We start from the raw sequence: 15,784 nt of genomic DNA, 5'->3' as shown, positions 1-15,784 counted from the left end.
AAGCATTTCAGTTAGCTCTCTAATTTGAAGAAGGAAGAGAGAAACACAATGCAATTGGTACAAAATACAGCAGGCAACTGTAAGCCATTATAGTATGGGGGAAGACAGATGGGAGGGGAATGCACTCTGGTTAAATTCAAATGTGCCATGCTCAGTAAAACTGCTCTCTGGACCATATTTGTAGTTCTTAATAGAGTAAAATTCCTGTTGAGATCAAGGTAAGGATAGCTGAGTTTGGCCCTTTGTTAGGACTTGACACGTGGGGCTTACGCTAAATTGTATCAACACATCCACAAGATTTGAGGAGTTCAGCTTCTAACTCTGACCCTGATTCAACAGTCCATCCCTGCTCAGCAAAGCACTTAAGCAAAGCTGTATGTGAACTATAGCTGTCAATTCTGGCTATAGTTTCTGAATAGCTGTACCTTCATTTTTCTTACAAGAACCTAGTCCAGTAAGGCACGTAAGCTTGTTTCATGCATTTGAAAAAAAATCACTTTCCTCAACATAATAACTAGGTGCACAATGTTGTTTTCTCATAGCCAAAGCTCTTGTCAGACTTGCATCTAATTAATAATGTGAGAGCAGACAAAGGCTTATTGTCAAGATTCTCTTTTTAGACTTGGACTTCCCGATGTCTTATGAAATTTTATGCTACTGTTGCTGCATCATCTACCTCTCCTAAAGGCAATGAAACAGTGGAGAGGATAGAGAAGAGAGTGCTGGACTCCAACCCTGTTATGGAAGCTTTTGGTAAAGTCCTTTTTTATGTCAATAGTAAGGAGAAACAAAACCATGACTACATTGTCAGTTTGTGCGTTTTTAATTTTTATACAAACCTTCACTATTCCCCATTATTACTCTTTTAAAAAATCACCTCTGAAATACTCAAGCAGCATGCAAATCATCCTATATATTTGTGTGTCCCTAGAAGAAGACTAAAACAAGCTCTGTTTTTTTTGGTTCCCCATTATTGGAGAATAATTATGCTTTGTGTCCCCCCGCTCCTGGTGACTTCACAGGAAATGCATGTACTCTTCGGAATAACAACAGTAGCCGTTTTGGAAAATATATCCAGCTTCAATTAAACAGGTATTAATTATTATGTAAAATGCTCAAGCTGTGTGGTGGTTTTTTGTTGTGTTGTGTTTTTGACATTCACAACTTTCTCTTCTTGCAAACGTGTGTCTCGAGTCTTCCACAGAACATGGAATGGAGTGTTTTTTGTAACATACCTTGGTATATTGGGATGAATTAATGTTTCCTGGATTTACCTAGTACATTGTCAACACTGAAAGGACATCTATCTTGCAAAGATAGCTTTTCAGTCCAGAAGACTGTACCTATGGACTACTCTGCACTTGCATGGCTAATCTATTAAAGATACTATGATAGAGTTCTTAAATTAAGTAAAGACACCAGAAGCTTAAAACAGTATTAAAAGATATGGGGCACCTTGCATGCTGTGTGACAACGGGCTGTCCATAAGACTTCTGTTTTTCGGGCATATACTAACATGTTTGTTATTTCTCTAGATCACAACATCTGACTAGCGCTTCCATCCAAACATTTCTATTGGAGAAAACCAGAGTTGCTTATCAGGCCCTGCGTGAAAGAAACTTTCATATTTTTTATCAGGTTTGTACTAGATTAATTTATCTAGGTATTTCTAAAGTACATTAGTGATAGAACCATTAGATCTGGCAGAAGATCTGCTTGCAACTTCCTGTTTAGAACAGTTCAGTTTTTTACTCATGGTTTAATTCAGTTTTCTGGACCTTGTGTTATCATCCCATTAAGTATGTTCCCAGTTTGCTAATCATCACTCTGCCATTTATGTTTCGTACAATATTAGGATTCAGTAGTCTTCTTTTTTTGTTGCAAGATCACAAAAGGTGCCACAAAGGATGAAAGACTGGAGTGGAACCTGCCTGAGGGTGCCAATTTCTTCTGGCTGCCAAATTCTGAAAGAACACTGGAAGGTAAGATTTAAAGTTGACAACTGAGACTGTTGTATGTAGAATATTAATGGCCCATAGGAGTATGGTCTTAAGGAAGAAAAATCACTCTATAGAGACTTAGGGCTCTGGTACATTGGATTTATGTTCCATTTTCACAAAGCCACCTGCCTGACTTTGACTCTGTTCAGATTTCACTTTACACTGTTAAGAATTTGTACTTGGCATTTCTCTGAGGCTAAGTTTACAAACCTCGTGTGATACCTGGCTGCTTCAACAACTTGCTGCCTAACCTCTGGGGCCCACAAAGGTTCAGTATTAAGTCACTCAGTGGCAGTAGTATAATTAATAGTATGACTTCTGCTCCTTTGGTTTGGCAAAGCAGATGTTCTTGTGCTTGCAGCTGGTACTTTCAAAGGGGTGCCCCACCCCTTAGGCTCTGAAAATTTCAGCTGACCTGTCTACACTGCTGTTTTGGAGGGATGAGTGGTGTTGGGTGGCTTGTTTATGTGTTTGTTTTTTTAACAACACCCGTTTGGCTTTCCAGAGGACTGCTTTGAGGTGACCAGAGAGGCAATGTTTCACTTGGGCATTGACCGCTCCACACAGAACAATATTTTTAAGGTCAGATAAAAACACTCTGCAATATCTGTAAACTCATCTTTGAAACTAAGGATCTTGGTATGCATTTGGTTGTTTGGTGTGTGATCAGTCTTAGTACCAAATTCTGCAGTCCTTGCCTTACCAGGCAAATCTCTTACTGATTTCTTAGGCAAAGTTCCCATTAGTAAGGACTGCAGGGTTTGACTTGTTAGCAGCAAATCCTAAGCCTGAGTGAGAATCCTGGGTAAGGAATCCTACCCTGCCTCCCCAAAACTGTGGAACCTGTTTGGCTATTGTTGCAGTAGTCCCCACAACTTCTGCGTTTCTGTCTGTGGGTGCGGAAAATGGCTCTCCTCTGGCATTCCCCAAGATCTTTTTGACGATCCTGCCCACTCCTGGCATCTGTTCAGCTGCATTTAGAGCCCTTGCTAGCAGCAGAGCAGGGTGGTGGGACGATAGGGAGGATGTGCTTCTAATGCTTCATTTCAGCAGTTGACTGTATTTGTTCCACAGTGTTCAACGTAAGTTGTAGACAGATGTTAAACTAATAGTAGTTCTTAATATAGCACCTGTGGTTAGGATATCCTATCTAAAGTGTAAATGTTAACTTCCAATGGCTCAATTCTGCTCTCACTGAAATAAATGGTAGAATTTTCATTTACTTGAATAGTGCAGGATCAGGAACTAAATTAGTGGCTTAAAAAAATATAAGCAGCGTCTTTCAAATGATTTCTGGCTTGCATATTTGCGCAAATGTTTCCGCTGCTGTGCTGTTTTTCTGAGGTATTTGGAACCCAGCTGCCTCTAAAAATGATAGGTGAATCTGAACTCCAGAAGTCAAATGACTGTTTATGTTGCAGATATTAGCAGGACTTCTACACCTTGGTAACATTCAGTTCTCTGATTCAGTGGATGAATCGCAGCCTTGTGAACCAGAAGATAATGCCAAAGGTGAGGCCCCAAACATGCATAGTTTTAGTGTTTAGTTTCCTATTGGGTAACTACTATTGAAAGATAATGGCACCAGAAAGACCTAATGATGTCAGAAGTACATAATCTCATATACTGTATCCTTCCTTTCATTAGGAGACCAAAGTGGGGAGAGGAATGACAAGAACTGTCAGTTAATTGTACCCTCTCCATTATTCCTTTTATCTGTTTTTATAAAACATCAGAATGCTGCACAAACGCTAATGTAATCGTCCCACCCCAGTGAGAGATCCCTGTCTTTCAGATCAGGGGAACCGAGTGATTTGCACAAAGGCACAGAGTGAGTTGTTGGAAGAATCATGATCCTTGTTCTTAGTCGTATACTTACACCACATGGCCCCTGGAGGCAAAGAGACCTAGACTGGAGGTTTTATATATATCTATGTGCTTAAATATTCAGGCTGTAATTCTACTTTGAGATTCCAATCTGAGCAAGTCTGTCAAATTGCAGCCTTAGATACTTTACAAGGGAGAACATATATTAAGCTGCTTTCCTTCTATCCAAAGATCATCTCTATGACCTAAATTTAAATGGCCCCAGTTTTCCATGGAACTAACAGTGGCCTAATCAGGAAGGCTTCATATTTCTGTTTCACAAGTTCTGACAAATTCCAGTGGCTTTAATTTGGGCCCAATAATTTCTAGTACACTTCAGCTGCTTTTTTGAGTTAGCACGGTCTTAAGTAGTTTACATTTTCTGCATACGTTGCACTAGGAAATCTTGACTCCTCCTACTGTGACAGGGTTAAGTTCTCTAACTATGCCAGATCCGTTTCTTATTTTCCTAGCAATAACTGTTTGTATACTACCCTTCGTGGATTTAGAGACCTCTTTGGGCAGTGCATGCTGGGGCTTATGTGAGATGACAAAGTAAACAGGCAAGGGTATATTTTAAGAGATGCAACCTAATTTCGGGTGGCCAGTTTTAGACACTGAAGATATGTCTACACTATATTTTAAGCCCAGGTTTCAAACTTTGGACGCTAGGTTTGAGCCTTTCTGTCTACACACAAATCGTGCTAACCCAGGGTCCCAAGACCCCTTGGGCTTCAAGCCTTATTGCTACGCAGTGTAGATTCAGCACTACTGGACTCATGTTCTGGGAGTCCACCAAAAGTGTCCCACAATCCCACAGGCCAACTTCCTTTGTCCTCTGGACAGTCAAGTTTGAACAGTCAAGTTTTCCCACACTGCACCATGAACAAAAAGCTAGAGCAGCCACGTTTTGGGTGGGCATTAGGAAGTCTGGAATATGAGTGATTGGACTGTGGGCCCACATCATGCAGTGTAGATGCTTGAGCTCCAAGTTGGGACTCAAGGTTCAACAATTCCTAACCTGGGGCTAAAAATAAGTGTAGATGCTCAAGCCCTGCTTGACTCAAGTTCTAACCCTGGGCTTTCATTGCAGTGTAGACATAGCCCTAGAGGTGTGTGTTTTTTAAACAGGCATTGTTGAGCACCTGCAACTCGGGTAAAATTAGTGGGCATTCAAAATGAGAGGCTAGTCTTACAACATTCTGTCTTAAAAGTAAAAGAGCATATTCCATGAAGTCAGAAGCTTCAGTGTGGGCTATCCAAAGGCCACTTTTTAATATATATTAAATTTCTGGAAGGTGCTTAGATTTTAAGAAACAGATTATATTCCTATGATACTTTTTTGGCTGTTTTGAATAAGGTTTTGTGAAGACAACTGCAAACTTGCTAAAAGTATCTGTAGAGGAGCTGCTGGAAACACTAAGAATTCGAACTATAACTGCTGGAAAACAGCAACAAGTCTTCAAGAAGCCATGCTCCAGATTAGAATGTGAAACAAGAAGGGACTGCCTGGCTAAAGTTATCTATGCTAAGTAAGTTCCATCAGCAATGTTGCCCTGACTGTCTATACAAGGTTTAGTTAAAGTGTCAACGTGACCAACAGGGTTTTATCCTAGTCCAGTCAGTCATTTCTACTATATTCCTCTGCAGCCTATGTAGCATGACGACATGTACTTGTCCTTGGAAAGCTTGCCATGTGATGTCTGTTCAAGAACATTTCTAATCGGTTAAGTTTTATCTTCTACATGTTTGAACATTTGAGGATTTTTTAGCATTTTCAACTTTCTAATAGCTTCATGTATATAAACATTTTAAAAAAGCATAATATGGCAGCACTTTCCAAACTCTTGTTTTATAGCACTGGCTTTTTCAGTTTCAGCTGTGAAATTGCATTAAGACAACTGGAAAACAACTACTCTTCCCCTCTCTCTTGCAAATACAGCAATTGCTTACATGGATGTTATGCAATTACAAATGGGAAGGAGAAGTGGTCTGTGCAATCACTAGTGGGATTTAAATACATTTAAAATGTGGCTTATATTATGAAAAAGCTCAGGAATCCCTGAGCCAGTGCTCCTCACTGTAGATATTTGACTTATGTTTTGAAAGCGGGAAGTTTGCTTATTGCACGAGTCACTGTTGTTGTTTAGATGCAGCACTAGAGATATATCTCCAAGTTAAAATAGTTTGAATACATGGGTCAGTGCTGTGAAAATTTTTTTCTTCTCATCAACTTCCATGACAGCCCTATGTGATTCTGCCTTCTGATAAACATTAGAGAAACAAATGTGCATATTCTCTCTCCCTCCCTCTCCTCCCCACTTCGAGATCCTGATCCTACAATAAGTTCTGCATAGATAAGGGGCTTAGCACATACCTCATTGTATGACTAGGGCCTTGGATTGTAAGCTTTTTGTGGGAATTGGTCTTGTATTTGTGCAGCTCCTAGCACAATGGGGCCACACTGCTGGTGCTACTTCAGTCGAAGATAAAAAACGTGGTATAGGTGATCTTAAAATAAAGAAAACCGTTTCTTGAATGTCAGGTTTCAGAGTAGCAGCCGTGTTAGTCTGTATTCGCAAAAAGAACAGGAGTACTTGTGGCACCTTAGAGGCTAACCAATTTATTTAAAAGTGCCACAAGTACTCCTTTTCTTTTTGTGTTTCTTGAAGAAACTCTAGATCAAATTCTGCCTTCACATTCTGACTTCCCTTTGATTTGAGTGAGACAACGTGATGTAAAGTAAGGCAGAATAAGGCCCTGTGTCCTTAACTGAATCAAGCCCTTAAAGGTTTAGGTCCACAGGAGTTTTTTAGGTGCCATTTTCAAAAGGGCCATAGGCTCCTAAGTCAATTAGTCGTTACAGTGCTGAGCAGAGCAATACCTAAATACGTGTACTAATCTGCTAAACTCCCACCAAACTCCATGAGACTAGAGGGAGTAAAGGGAACAAACACGGTAAAATAGGGTCTTGACCTTGTGTTCCCATATTACAGTATAGTCTTCTGCTCTTCAAAACTTATTAGACACAATTAAGTGAATTAGTGGCAGGGGTGTGTGGGCTCTTCATTTGTTTGAGGAGATCTCTTAACTTTATTCATATAGTCATGGCCTATCTCTGACTTCATAAAAATTAGTTTAGCTGCCAAGATAAAGTGGGAACCTATAAAATATTGGGGCATTGGCAGTAACAGTCGGAGTCAGAAAAAAATCACTGGAAAACATAAATCAACTGATCACTTACCCTGTAAATATAAATCTTTTCAGCTAATCAGGGTTCTGTTATTTACAGATTATTTGACTGGCTGGTCTTAGTGATAAATGGAAGCATCTATGCAGATTCTCTTGTGTGGACCAACTTTATAGGTATGGTTTCTAGTCCCTTTTTAATTCAAGAGTAGAAAGTAAATCTGTAGACCCAAACACACTAGATCTGATAGAAAATAAATATTTTCCCATATTTCTCCAGGTTTGTTAGACGTTTATGGTTTTGAATCTTTTCCTGAAAACAACTTGGAACAGCTCTGTATTAACTATGCCAATGAGAAACTGCAACAGCACTTTGTAGCACACTATCTGAAGGCACAACAGGTACTGTCCCTCCACAAGACGTCTTTTATTCCTACGTTACTATACTGCTAAATTCCTGATTACAAGACTGATTTTGGTTTTTTAACCTAAAACTCTATTTTATGGCCTGATTATGCAATTTTTACTCTGTCACAGAAATAATGGGCATTGCACAGGTCGGTCAGGATTACTTAGGGTATGTCTACGCTACGGAATAAGGTCGAATTTATAGAAGTCGGTTTTTTAGAAATCTGTTTTATATATTCGAGTGTGTGTGTCCCCACAGAAAATGCTCTAAGTGCATTAACTCGGCGGAGCGCTTCCACAGTACCGAGGCTAGAGTCGACTTCCGGAGCGTTGCACTGTGGGTAGCTATCCCACAGTTCCCGCAGTCTCCGCTGCCCATTGGAATTCTGGGTTGAGATCCCAATGCCTGATGGGGCTAAAACATTGTCGCGGGTGGTTCTGGGTACATATCGTCAGGCCCCCGTTCCCTCCCTCCCTCCGTGAAAGCAAGGGCAGACAATCGTTTCGTGCCTTTTTTCCTGAATTACCTGTGCAGACGCCATACCACGGCAAGCATGGAGCCCGCTCAGGTAACCGTCACCGTATGTCTCCTGGGTGCTGGCAGACGCGGTATGGCATTGCTACACAGTAGCAGCAATCCATTGCCTTCTGGCAGCAGACGGTGCAATACGACTGGTAGCCATCCTCATCGTGTCCGAGGTGCTCCTGGCCACGTTGGCTGGGAGCGCCTGGGCAGACATGGGCGCAGGGACTAAATTTGGCCATTCTGTTTAGTCCTGCAGTCAGGCCTATTGAACCGTCTTATGGTGAGCAGGCAGGCGATACGGATTGCTAGCAGTCATACTGTACCATCTTCTGCTGGGCAGGCAAGAGATGAGGATGGCTAGCACTCCTTCTGCACCGTCTGCTGCCCGCCAAAGATGTAAAAGATAGATGGAGTGGATCAAAACAAGAAATAGACCAGATTTGTTTTGTACTCATTTGCTTCCCCCACTCCGCTGTCTAGGGGACTCATTCCTCTAGGTCACACTGCAATCACTCACAGAGAAGGTGCAGCGAGGTAAATCTAGCCATGTATCAATCAGAGGCCAGGCTATCCTCCTTGTTCCAATAAGAACAATAACTTAGGTGCACCGTTTCTTATTGGAACCCTCCATGAAGTCCTGTCTGAAATACTCCTTGATGTAAAGCCACCCCCTTTGTTGATTTTAGCTCCCTGAAGCCAACCCTGTAAGCCGTGTCCTCAGTCGCCCCTCCCTGCATCAGAGCAACGGCAAACAATCGTGCATCTGAGTTGAGAGTGCTGTCCAGAGCGGTCACAATGGAGCACTCTGGGATAGCTCCTGGAGGCCAATACCGTTGAATTGTGTCCACAGTACCCCAAATTCGAGCCAGCAAGGTCGATTTAAGCACTAATCCACTTGTCGGGGTGGAGTAAGGAAATCGATTAAGAGCCCTTTAAGTCGAAATAAAGGGCTTCATTATATGGACGGGTGCAGGTTTACATCGATTTAATGCTGCTAAATTCGACCTAAAGTCCTAGAGTAGACCAGGGCGTACTTGACCAAGGATTGTCGTATGGGGCCCTTGCAGGGAGGGGGACCATCTGTGGAGGAAATAAAACGTGTATCCATGTACATATTAAAAAGCTGTCACCGAGGGTCCGGTGACCTTGGGAATTGCTGAAATGTTCAGAGCTCATCCAGGGGGCATATTGGTGCTGCTGAATTTATTGGGCATCTCTTAAGGTACGTGGAGTCTGAACAGCGATTTCCTCAGAAATTGCAGCCCCAGCACCCCTTTCCTGTTAGGAACAAAGGAGTTAAACCCATGGCTCTGTAATGGTCTTGTGGGCAGTTCCTGAGGGCCAAAATTCATCCCCGGGCAGAGAGCTCATGCGGGGCCCTGTAATAAGGGCTTAAATGATACTTAATGCTTTGCGTGGGCCCTCTGCCTTGGCAGCACTCCTCATAAACCAAGTTGCCACTCCCTTGTCCCTACACTTACTGTCTGCCCTGTGTTATGAGTAGGGAAATAGCCCTGGGAAAGGACGAACAGTATTTCCTACTCTGCATTTCAACCACTAGAAAAGAAGGGCTTGAGTTAATTTAGAACCATACAAACATTTATGAAAATACTTTGCACTTTGCGAAGCTGTTTTTGCAACCACTGGCTAGATCACAAGAAACAAACAAATTCATTGCTAATTAGATCTTGATGCATCTGAATATAAATTTCAGACCTATAAACCTTCAGACTGTAAGTGTTTAAATTTGCCAAGTTGTACAGTGTCTAGCACAACGGGGGCCCAACCCTCACCGGGGCTTGTGGCTGCTACTGTAACATACTTGTTGCATTCTAGCCCATTATTACTCATATATCCCCATTATGCTTTTTGCCCTTTCAAGTGAGCTGAAGGATACAACGCTATCTAGTATTTGTGGCAGTGAGGAGATAGCATAGTAGTGCAAAAGTGGCCCTGAGTGTAAGTTATCCAGAAATTCACGATCTTGTACGCTTGTGTGTTCCACTGACTTTTTTTCTTAAACTGCTCTCCTGGGGTGACTGTGTACAACTTGCCAGCACACAAGGGGTTAACCATCTGTACAGATGGAAACCAGGTTTTGCGCATGTGCGCAAATGACTTTTCCCCTTCTGACTGAAACAAAATCATAATCTCCATTTACAGAGCCATTTTATGCCAGCTGCAAGTCACTGCTTGACTTCTTGCCCTTCTTGATATGGCTGCATGCCAAAGAGTTTACGTTCCATTCGTGAGTCTGCCTAAGCAAGTTTAACTTGCCACACACTTTTAAAGTTAACAAAAATGAGAACTCGTTCTGCTTTATCACTTGTCCGTTTTGTTTTGTAAGAATGCTGAACTCTGCATCACAACAGCAGTACTCGAATCAATTACATTGATTTTTAACTGCAATACAATCCTTTTCCTTTTGGATCTAATTTAGTTTTCAAACACAGAACTGTTAGTGGGTGGGTGTGTGAGCTCTTGCTTAGGGCTTAATTCTGCCCTAAAGGTGACCATGTGGGACACTCTTTCCCTTTAAGGGAAACCCTGAAGGGGCATCTGAGTCACAACTTGGCTTTAACCTTGTGTGATTTGCTCTGTAAAGCATCTCTGCAGTTTTATGAAAAGCTGCACAATTCCCACCTATCCCCTACAGATGGCCCTGTGGGGTTCTGGTACTAGGTATTAGGCAAAGATTTTAGAGCTCTTATGTGAGAAAAGACTTCCAAACATTTGTAGTTCAGAAAATGATGTTTAAGGGTATGAACTGACTTGTTCTTTAAAAAGCCAACATGAAACAACTGTATGTCGAGTGACAAAAGCCCTATGTGAAATACTTCACCAAGTATACTGTGAAATACTGGGGCCCTGAGGAGAACATTCTCCCCATTTCTCTTGTATTAGGAAGAATATGCAGCAGAAGGTCTAGAGTGGTCTTTCATAAACTATCAGGATAACCAGAGCTGTCTAGATCTGATAGAAGGAAACCCTGTCAGCATCTTTTCTTTGCTGAATGAGGTAAGTTTGAGCTGAACTGATAATACTGTCTCGCCTGCTTTTCTTCCTTTCCTCAACTGTCTCCGAAAATGACCAAAGAAAACAAGTCTGATAGCAGGTATACAGTGTGTACATTCTATTTAGCACGAAACCTGCCAGCAGTGAGCTTCATAGTAGATTCACTTAAAGGCGAAAGAGCCAACTGTTCCCATAATACGATACGGGAGCTTCTTTTCCCCACATCCCTCCCCCAGTTTTGCAGGGTATCCCAGGCACTCCATTGATGTCAAACATAGAACCCCAATGACTGGGTCACTTTTTTTTAAAGTACTTTAACATTAAAGGACTTGGAATACCAAATGCAACATCGACCTTAAGGCATTTTACTTGTCTAAGTATACTAATGCCTGAAAGATTTTATTTGTTGCGCAGGTAAAGTTTGCCTATATCAAATAGGACATGCTGCAATTCTACCTTTTGTTTTCATTACACAGGAGTGTCGTCTGAACAGGTCCTCTAATGTCGGCCAGTTCCAAACCCGAATTGAGAACGCTTTGTCTCATAACGGGTGCATAAGCCGGGACAAGTTTAGTAAGAAGCCAAACTTTGTTGTTTCCCATTATGCTGGCAAAGTCTGTTACCAAGTGGAAGGTATGGTGGAGAAAAACAGGGTATGTATTTTAAAAATAAAAATAAGCACATGGCTCATGAAAGAAGCTAGCCTTAAAATAGTGTTTAACTGCTGTTTAACATGGTGCATGCATCCACTACTAGTAGATGACTGTTTTGGCCATGTGAAAGGGGTTGATCATCTCAGTCCAGTTCCTAGTGAACAATCACCAGGACAGGTAGCACCTTTGGTAGCAGGCTCAGAGGCCCAAGGATTAAGGGAGCCATGCAGACTCCATGACCTCTCGCCCCTAAAGATGTTCTCTCCAGGGTTTGGTCATATTGCTGGGGCAGCGTAGAGGCGTTTGCACTACTGTTGCATATTGTGACTAGCGGACATCAGCTTCCAGAACTGTCATTGTGCATTTAATTATGAATATTAAATTCAGATTTTAAACTTCCACATGATCAGGGAAACAGCAGCATGGACTTACCTTTGGCCGTTTACTAATATCACATGGAAACTTAAAACTTAGCGTCTTTCTGCACCATGCCTACCAGGAAGTTAATGAGGTAATCTGTGAACACTAGAATCTATTTTATATTATGTCATTTCTGATACGGCAAGTCACCTTTTTTGCAAGGAACTTTTAAAAAATGGTATTGTGATGCAGTGAATATCATCTCTTATTCAGCATAGGAAAGTGTTTTAATGTCCATTATGAGGACTGCCTGATGATTAGTTAACTAGCCCTAGGGCAGCTTAACTTAAACTAAACTCCATGAGTGCTTTAGTCTTCTCACTGTGCCATCCCTCCATAAGAAAATGCTAGTAACAGACACCATTTTTAGTAAATATGGTCTAACTCTCAGCATTTTCCTGTATTTGTGAATTCATATTCAATACATGGGGTCAGATCTGAAATGGTGTCTAAACCATTGCTTTTGTTGAGTAATAAAATTCTGATACAGCCTATTTACTAACCTTATTGACGTCAAATGTGATGACTATTTAGTTACATCTTTAAGGGTGCCTTATGTATCCAAGTAACTCCACCAAATTCTAGTGACGTGTATTTGCTGATATAGGACCCAGTTCCACTGGAGTTACTCCAGCTTCTGAAGAATTCCCAAGACTGCTTGCTTCAGAAGTTCTTTCCCATGACAGAAAAGAGCCAAAATGATACCAAAACCCAGAACAGAGCAGCAGCAGTTACAGTGGTCTCCAAGTTCAAGGTTTGTTTTGTTTGAGTGATGCTACTTACATACTATATCCTTCTGCCTGATTTCTGCTGCTGTCTTCAAGTAACTTATGGTAAAATCCTTCCATTTATTTCCTGACTCTGTGCCAAATAATGTTTTGATACACTGGTATAAAACTCCACTGTTGAGTAGAGAGCCTCTGTATTTAAACAAGTAGAAGTTGGAGTCTGTTGTACTTCCTTTGTGCTTTTTAACCCATCTTGTGGCTGTGTGTCAAACCGATACCTCTGTCTCCGGACTTGCTACAACCCCAGGCATAGAGCAATCAATCCACGTACGAACATTGAATTACCCCCAAAATAAAAAAGTGCCAGAAGCTATCTTTAAAGGAATACTGATCATTTGTTCTAGCTGTCCTAAAAAAAAACAAACCAGCTGTGCTTATTATGCTGAAATTAAGCAGTTCTGGTCTTGTGGGCCTGTGAACACTGCCATGAATAAACATCAAGATTTTTTAAAAACATAATTATTGATTAGCCAAACTACTCTGGAAAAACAAAAGGGCCTCAATATGGCATGGTCATTAATAATTGCTATGTTTGTTTCTATAGGGTTCACTTGAACGTCTGATGCGGATCTTGCATAGCACTACACCTCATTACATCAGATGCATCAAGCCTAATGCTGATTGCAAGGCAATGACCTTTGAAAAAGAGGAGGTAACTCTACAAAGAATTTTCCTCAGAGTCCATGTCTTTCCATTGGTTTCATACTGAGCTTTGCATCAGGCCCTGTATGATATGGATTGTAAAGCACTTTTCTTAGCAAATAACTTGAAAGTTTCATTTGAGACAAAGGAACTTACCAGAGGTATCATAGATGATACTTAAACTTCTCCAAACTAGGGTGAATCTTCAGTGAGGATCTCTTCACTGCAGCTTCATTGATAAATACTGTGTATGTGAAACCTCAGTTTCTCTTAGATGATGCTGTTCAGTACAAGTTTGGATTTAGTGGTTTGGGGGGCTTGGAGCGCACTCAACCTAGCTCTGAGTCAAGACACATCTTAATGGCACAGTCTATTTTAGAATACACACCTTCAAGCTGTGCCTACTCCTAGTTTCTATACAAGGAGGTCTGCCAACTCAGATGAGAACAGCTGAAATGCATGCTGAGTGGGAGGTTCTTTGGGAGCTGAGCAATTGTAGCTAAACTTGGAGAGTCTCAGCTGGTGTTAAATCAAAAGCTCTGTTGAATGGAGCTATGCTGATGCTTATATCTACAAAGGATCTATCTTGATGGTCCTTTATTGACATTAAAAACAAGAATCTGGTTTGAAAATTCAGGATAAGTTTCCTGCCACTTGTGGTGAGGCACATAGGTGGCAAATCCTCAGTACAAATTGCAGGTAAAAGTTTAGCTTGGGGTTGGAGCAAAACAACCTACTTCACAAAGTAAAGGAACTTCTGCCACTAGTGAATGAGCTGAATGTGTGAGGGGGTGGAAATCGGACACCTAACGAAATTAAGTTTCAAGACTTCTGGCAAACTGTCTGGGATAGGACAGTCCTGTCTAACTCTCTGCTCAGAGTTAAATGTAATGTATCATTTGTTTTAACACACTCACGCTACAGTACTTAAGCTAAACTCCCACTGCAGTAAGTGGGAGATGAGCTCCATAACTTTGCCGTCTTTCAAAGAATCAACAGATTTGAGAGATTGAACAGGTGAATGTTAATTGCTCTTGGAAACTTTTTGAATAGAAAGGTTCAAGTCTTTTGAAAAACTTGTAGGTTATCAAAGGTAGTTTGCACTGATAGAAACCCTGGTAAACAATACCTAAACAGAATGAAAGTGTTTACATTCATGCTATAGGTTCTCAGTCAGCTTGAGGCATGTGGCATAGTAGAAACTATCGGCATCAGTGCAGCTGGATTTCCTATTAGGTAAGTCCTAATGAATTTTAAGTTTCTCGTGTTTACTTTACTTTATCTTCAGAATATAGCTGCTTAGTCTTCATAAGACAGATTTGTCTAGTGTAACTCCGCTGGCTTCCACAGAGTTTGACCAGGGACAATTTCATCCCTCTCTACATATTTATATTACAACGTAATTGTTGAGTACTTGTTATCATAGAGATTGAGTGGGCAGATAAGCTCTTACCTGATTAGCCAAATGTAAATTGGCAGGAAACCTACATATTCTGCTGTATGGCTTATTTAGACAAATGCACCTTGGTGAAGAATTTCACAACAGTGTAGAGAATTTTAGATGCATATTCCGCTTATTTAAACAGAAGAGGCCTAAATTCCCCACCTTCCTTTTTAAAATCTCCATGCTGAAAGGCAACAGCCCTATGACCTGTTGGCTTAAGAAATATGGGTATAAGATTTGTCACCTATGTCCATTTCTCCACCCCCACATCAGTGTAACAGTTCATTATGCTGCCACTAGATCAGGTCAGCCTTTGTACATGACAATTTTGAAATCTGCCAGTGGCACAGACAAGTCACTTAATTATTCTGTTCTTAGTAAGGAATTTTGTATTCTGAGACTGAGATTTGGAGAACCAACCGGGGATTTAGCAACACAATTCCCACTAATTTTTAGTTAGCTAATGTCTAAATCCATTAGCTTTTGGTGGAGATTTTTGAAAACCAGCTATCATGAGTGCTGTCTCTGGATTTTTCTCATAGAAACAGTGGGTTTTTAAAGCCATCTGAGCAATTCTTTTGCAGGGTTGTCCTGTATTTAAGAGCCAAGACTTAACACAGCAGAATAGCTTTGATGCAGTAAGTCACAGTGATCTCTCTGGGCAGTGATAGCTAGCTTGCCTCCAGTAGTAAAACTCTGAGTTTAACCAACTAAAAATGGAATAATCCTGTTAAACCAGGGCATGGAATATCTGCTGTTGCAGTGTAGAATTCCCTAAACAAAAACTAAGTCTATACCTGTGTGCAATGGAACCTTGCTCATCCTTTCCTTTA

The 15,784-nt window shown here is 41.1% G+C and overlaps 1 protein-coding gene across 2 annotated transcripts in view; it reads left to right on the top strand.

Moving 5' to 3' along the window:
- The window catches only part of MYO19 (myosin XIX), a 30,624-nt gene that overhangs the window by 8,567 nt on the left and 6,273 nt on the right, over positions 1–15,784 (top strand). For both annotated transcript variants that reach the window (XM_075120748.1, XM_048824519.2), the window contains 14 exons: positions 621–753; positions 1,023–1,092; positions 1,536–1,638; positions 1,886–1,982; positions 2,506–2,582; positions 3,422–3,512; positions 5,227–5,398; positions 7,159–7,232; positions 7,336–7,457; positions 10,894–11,007; positions 11,481–11,657; positions 12,685–12,831; positions 13,410–13,517; positions 14,673–14,743. In XM_075120748.1, the coding sequence (XP_074976849.1) occupies positions 621–753; positions 1,023–1,092; positions 1,536–1,638; positions 1,886–1,982; positions 2,506–2,582; positions 3,422–3,512; positions 5,227–5,398; positions 7,159–7,232; positions 7,336–7,457; positions 10,894–11,007; positions 11,481–11,657; positions 12,685–12,831; positions 13,410–13,517; positions 14,673–14,743 (1,556 nt within the window). The remainder of the gene's footprint in view (positions 1–620; positions 754–1,022; positions 1,093–1,535; positions 1,639–1,885; positions 1,983–2,505; positions 2,583–3,421; positions 3,513–5,226; positions 5,399–7,158; positions 7,233–7,335; positions 7,458–10,893; positions 11,008–11,480; positions 11,658–12,684; positions 12,832–13,409; positions 13,518–14,672; positions 14,744–15,784) is intronic.

Source organism: Caretta caretta, chromosome 17 (genome assembly GCF_965140235.1).
Source record: "Caretta caretta isolate rCarCar2 chromosome 17, rCarCar1.hap1, whole genome shotgun sequence".
Classification (NCBI taxonomy): Eukaryota; Metazoa; Chordata; order Testudines; family Cheloniidae; genus Caretta; species Caretta caretta.
Note: the sequence above shows the minus strand (reverse complement) of the source record. Positions and strands in the feature narration are given on the sequence as shown.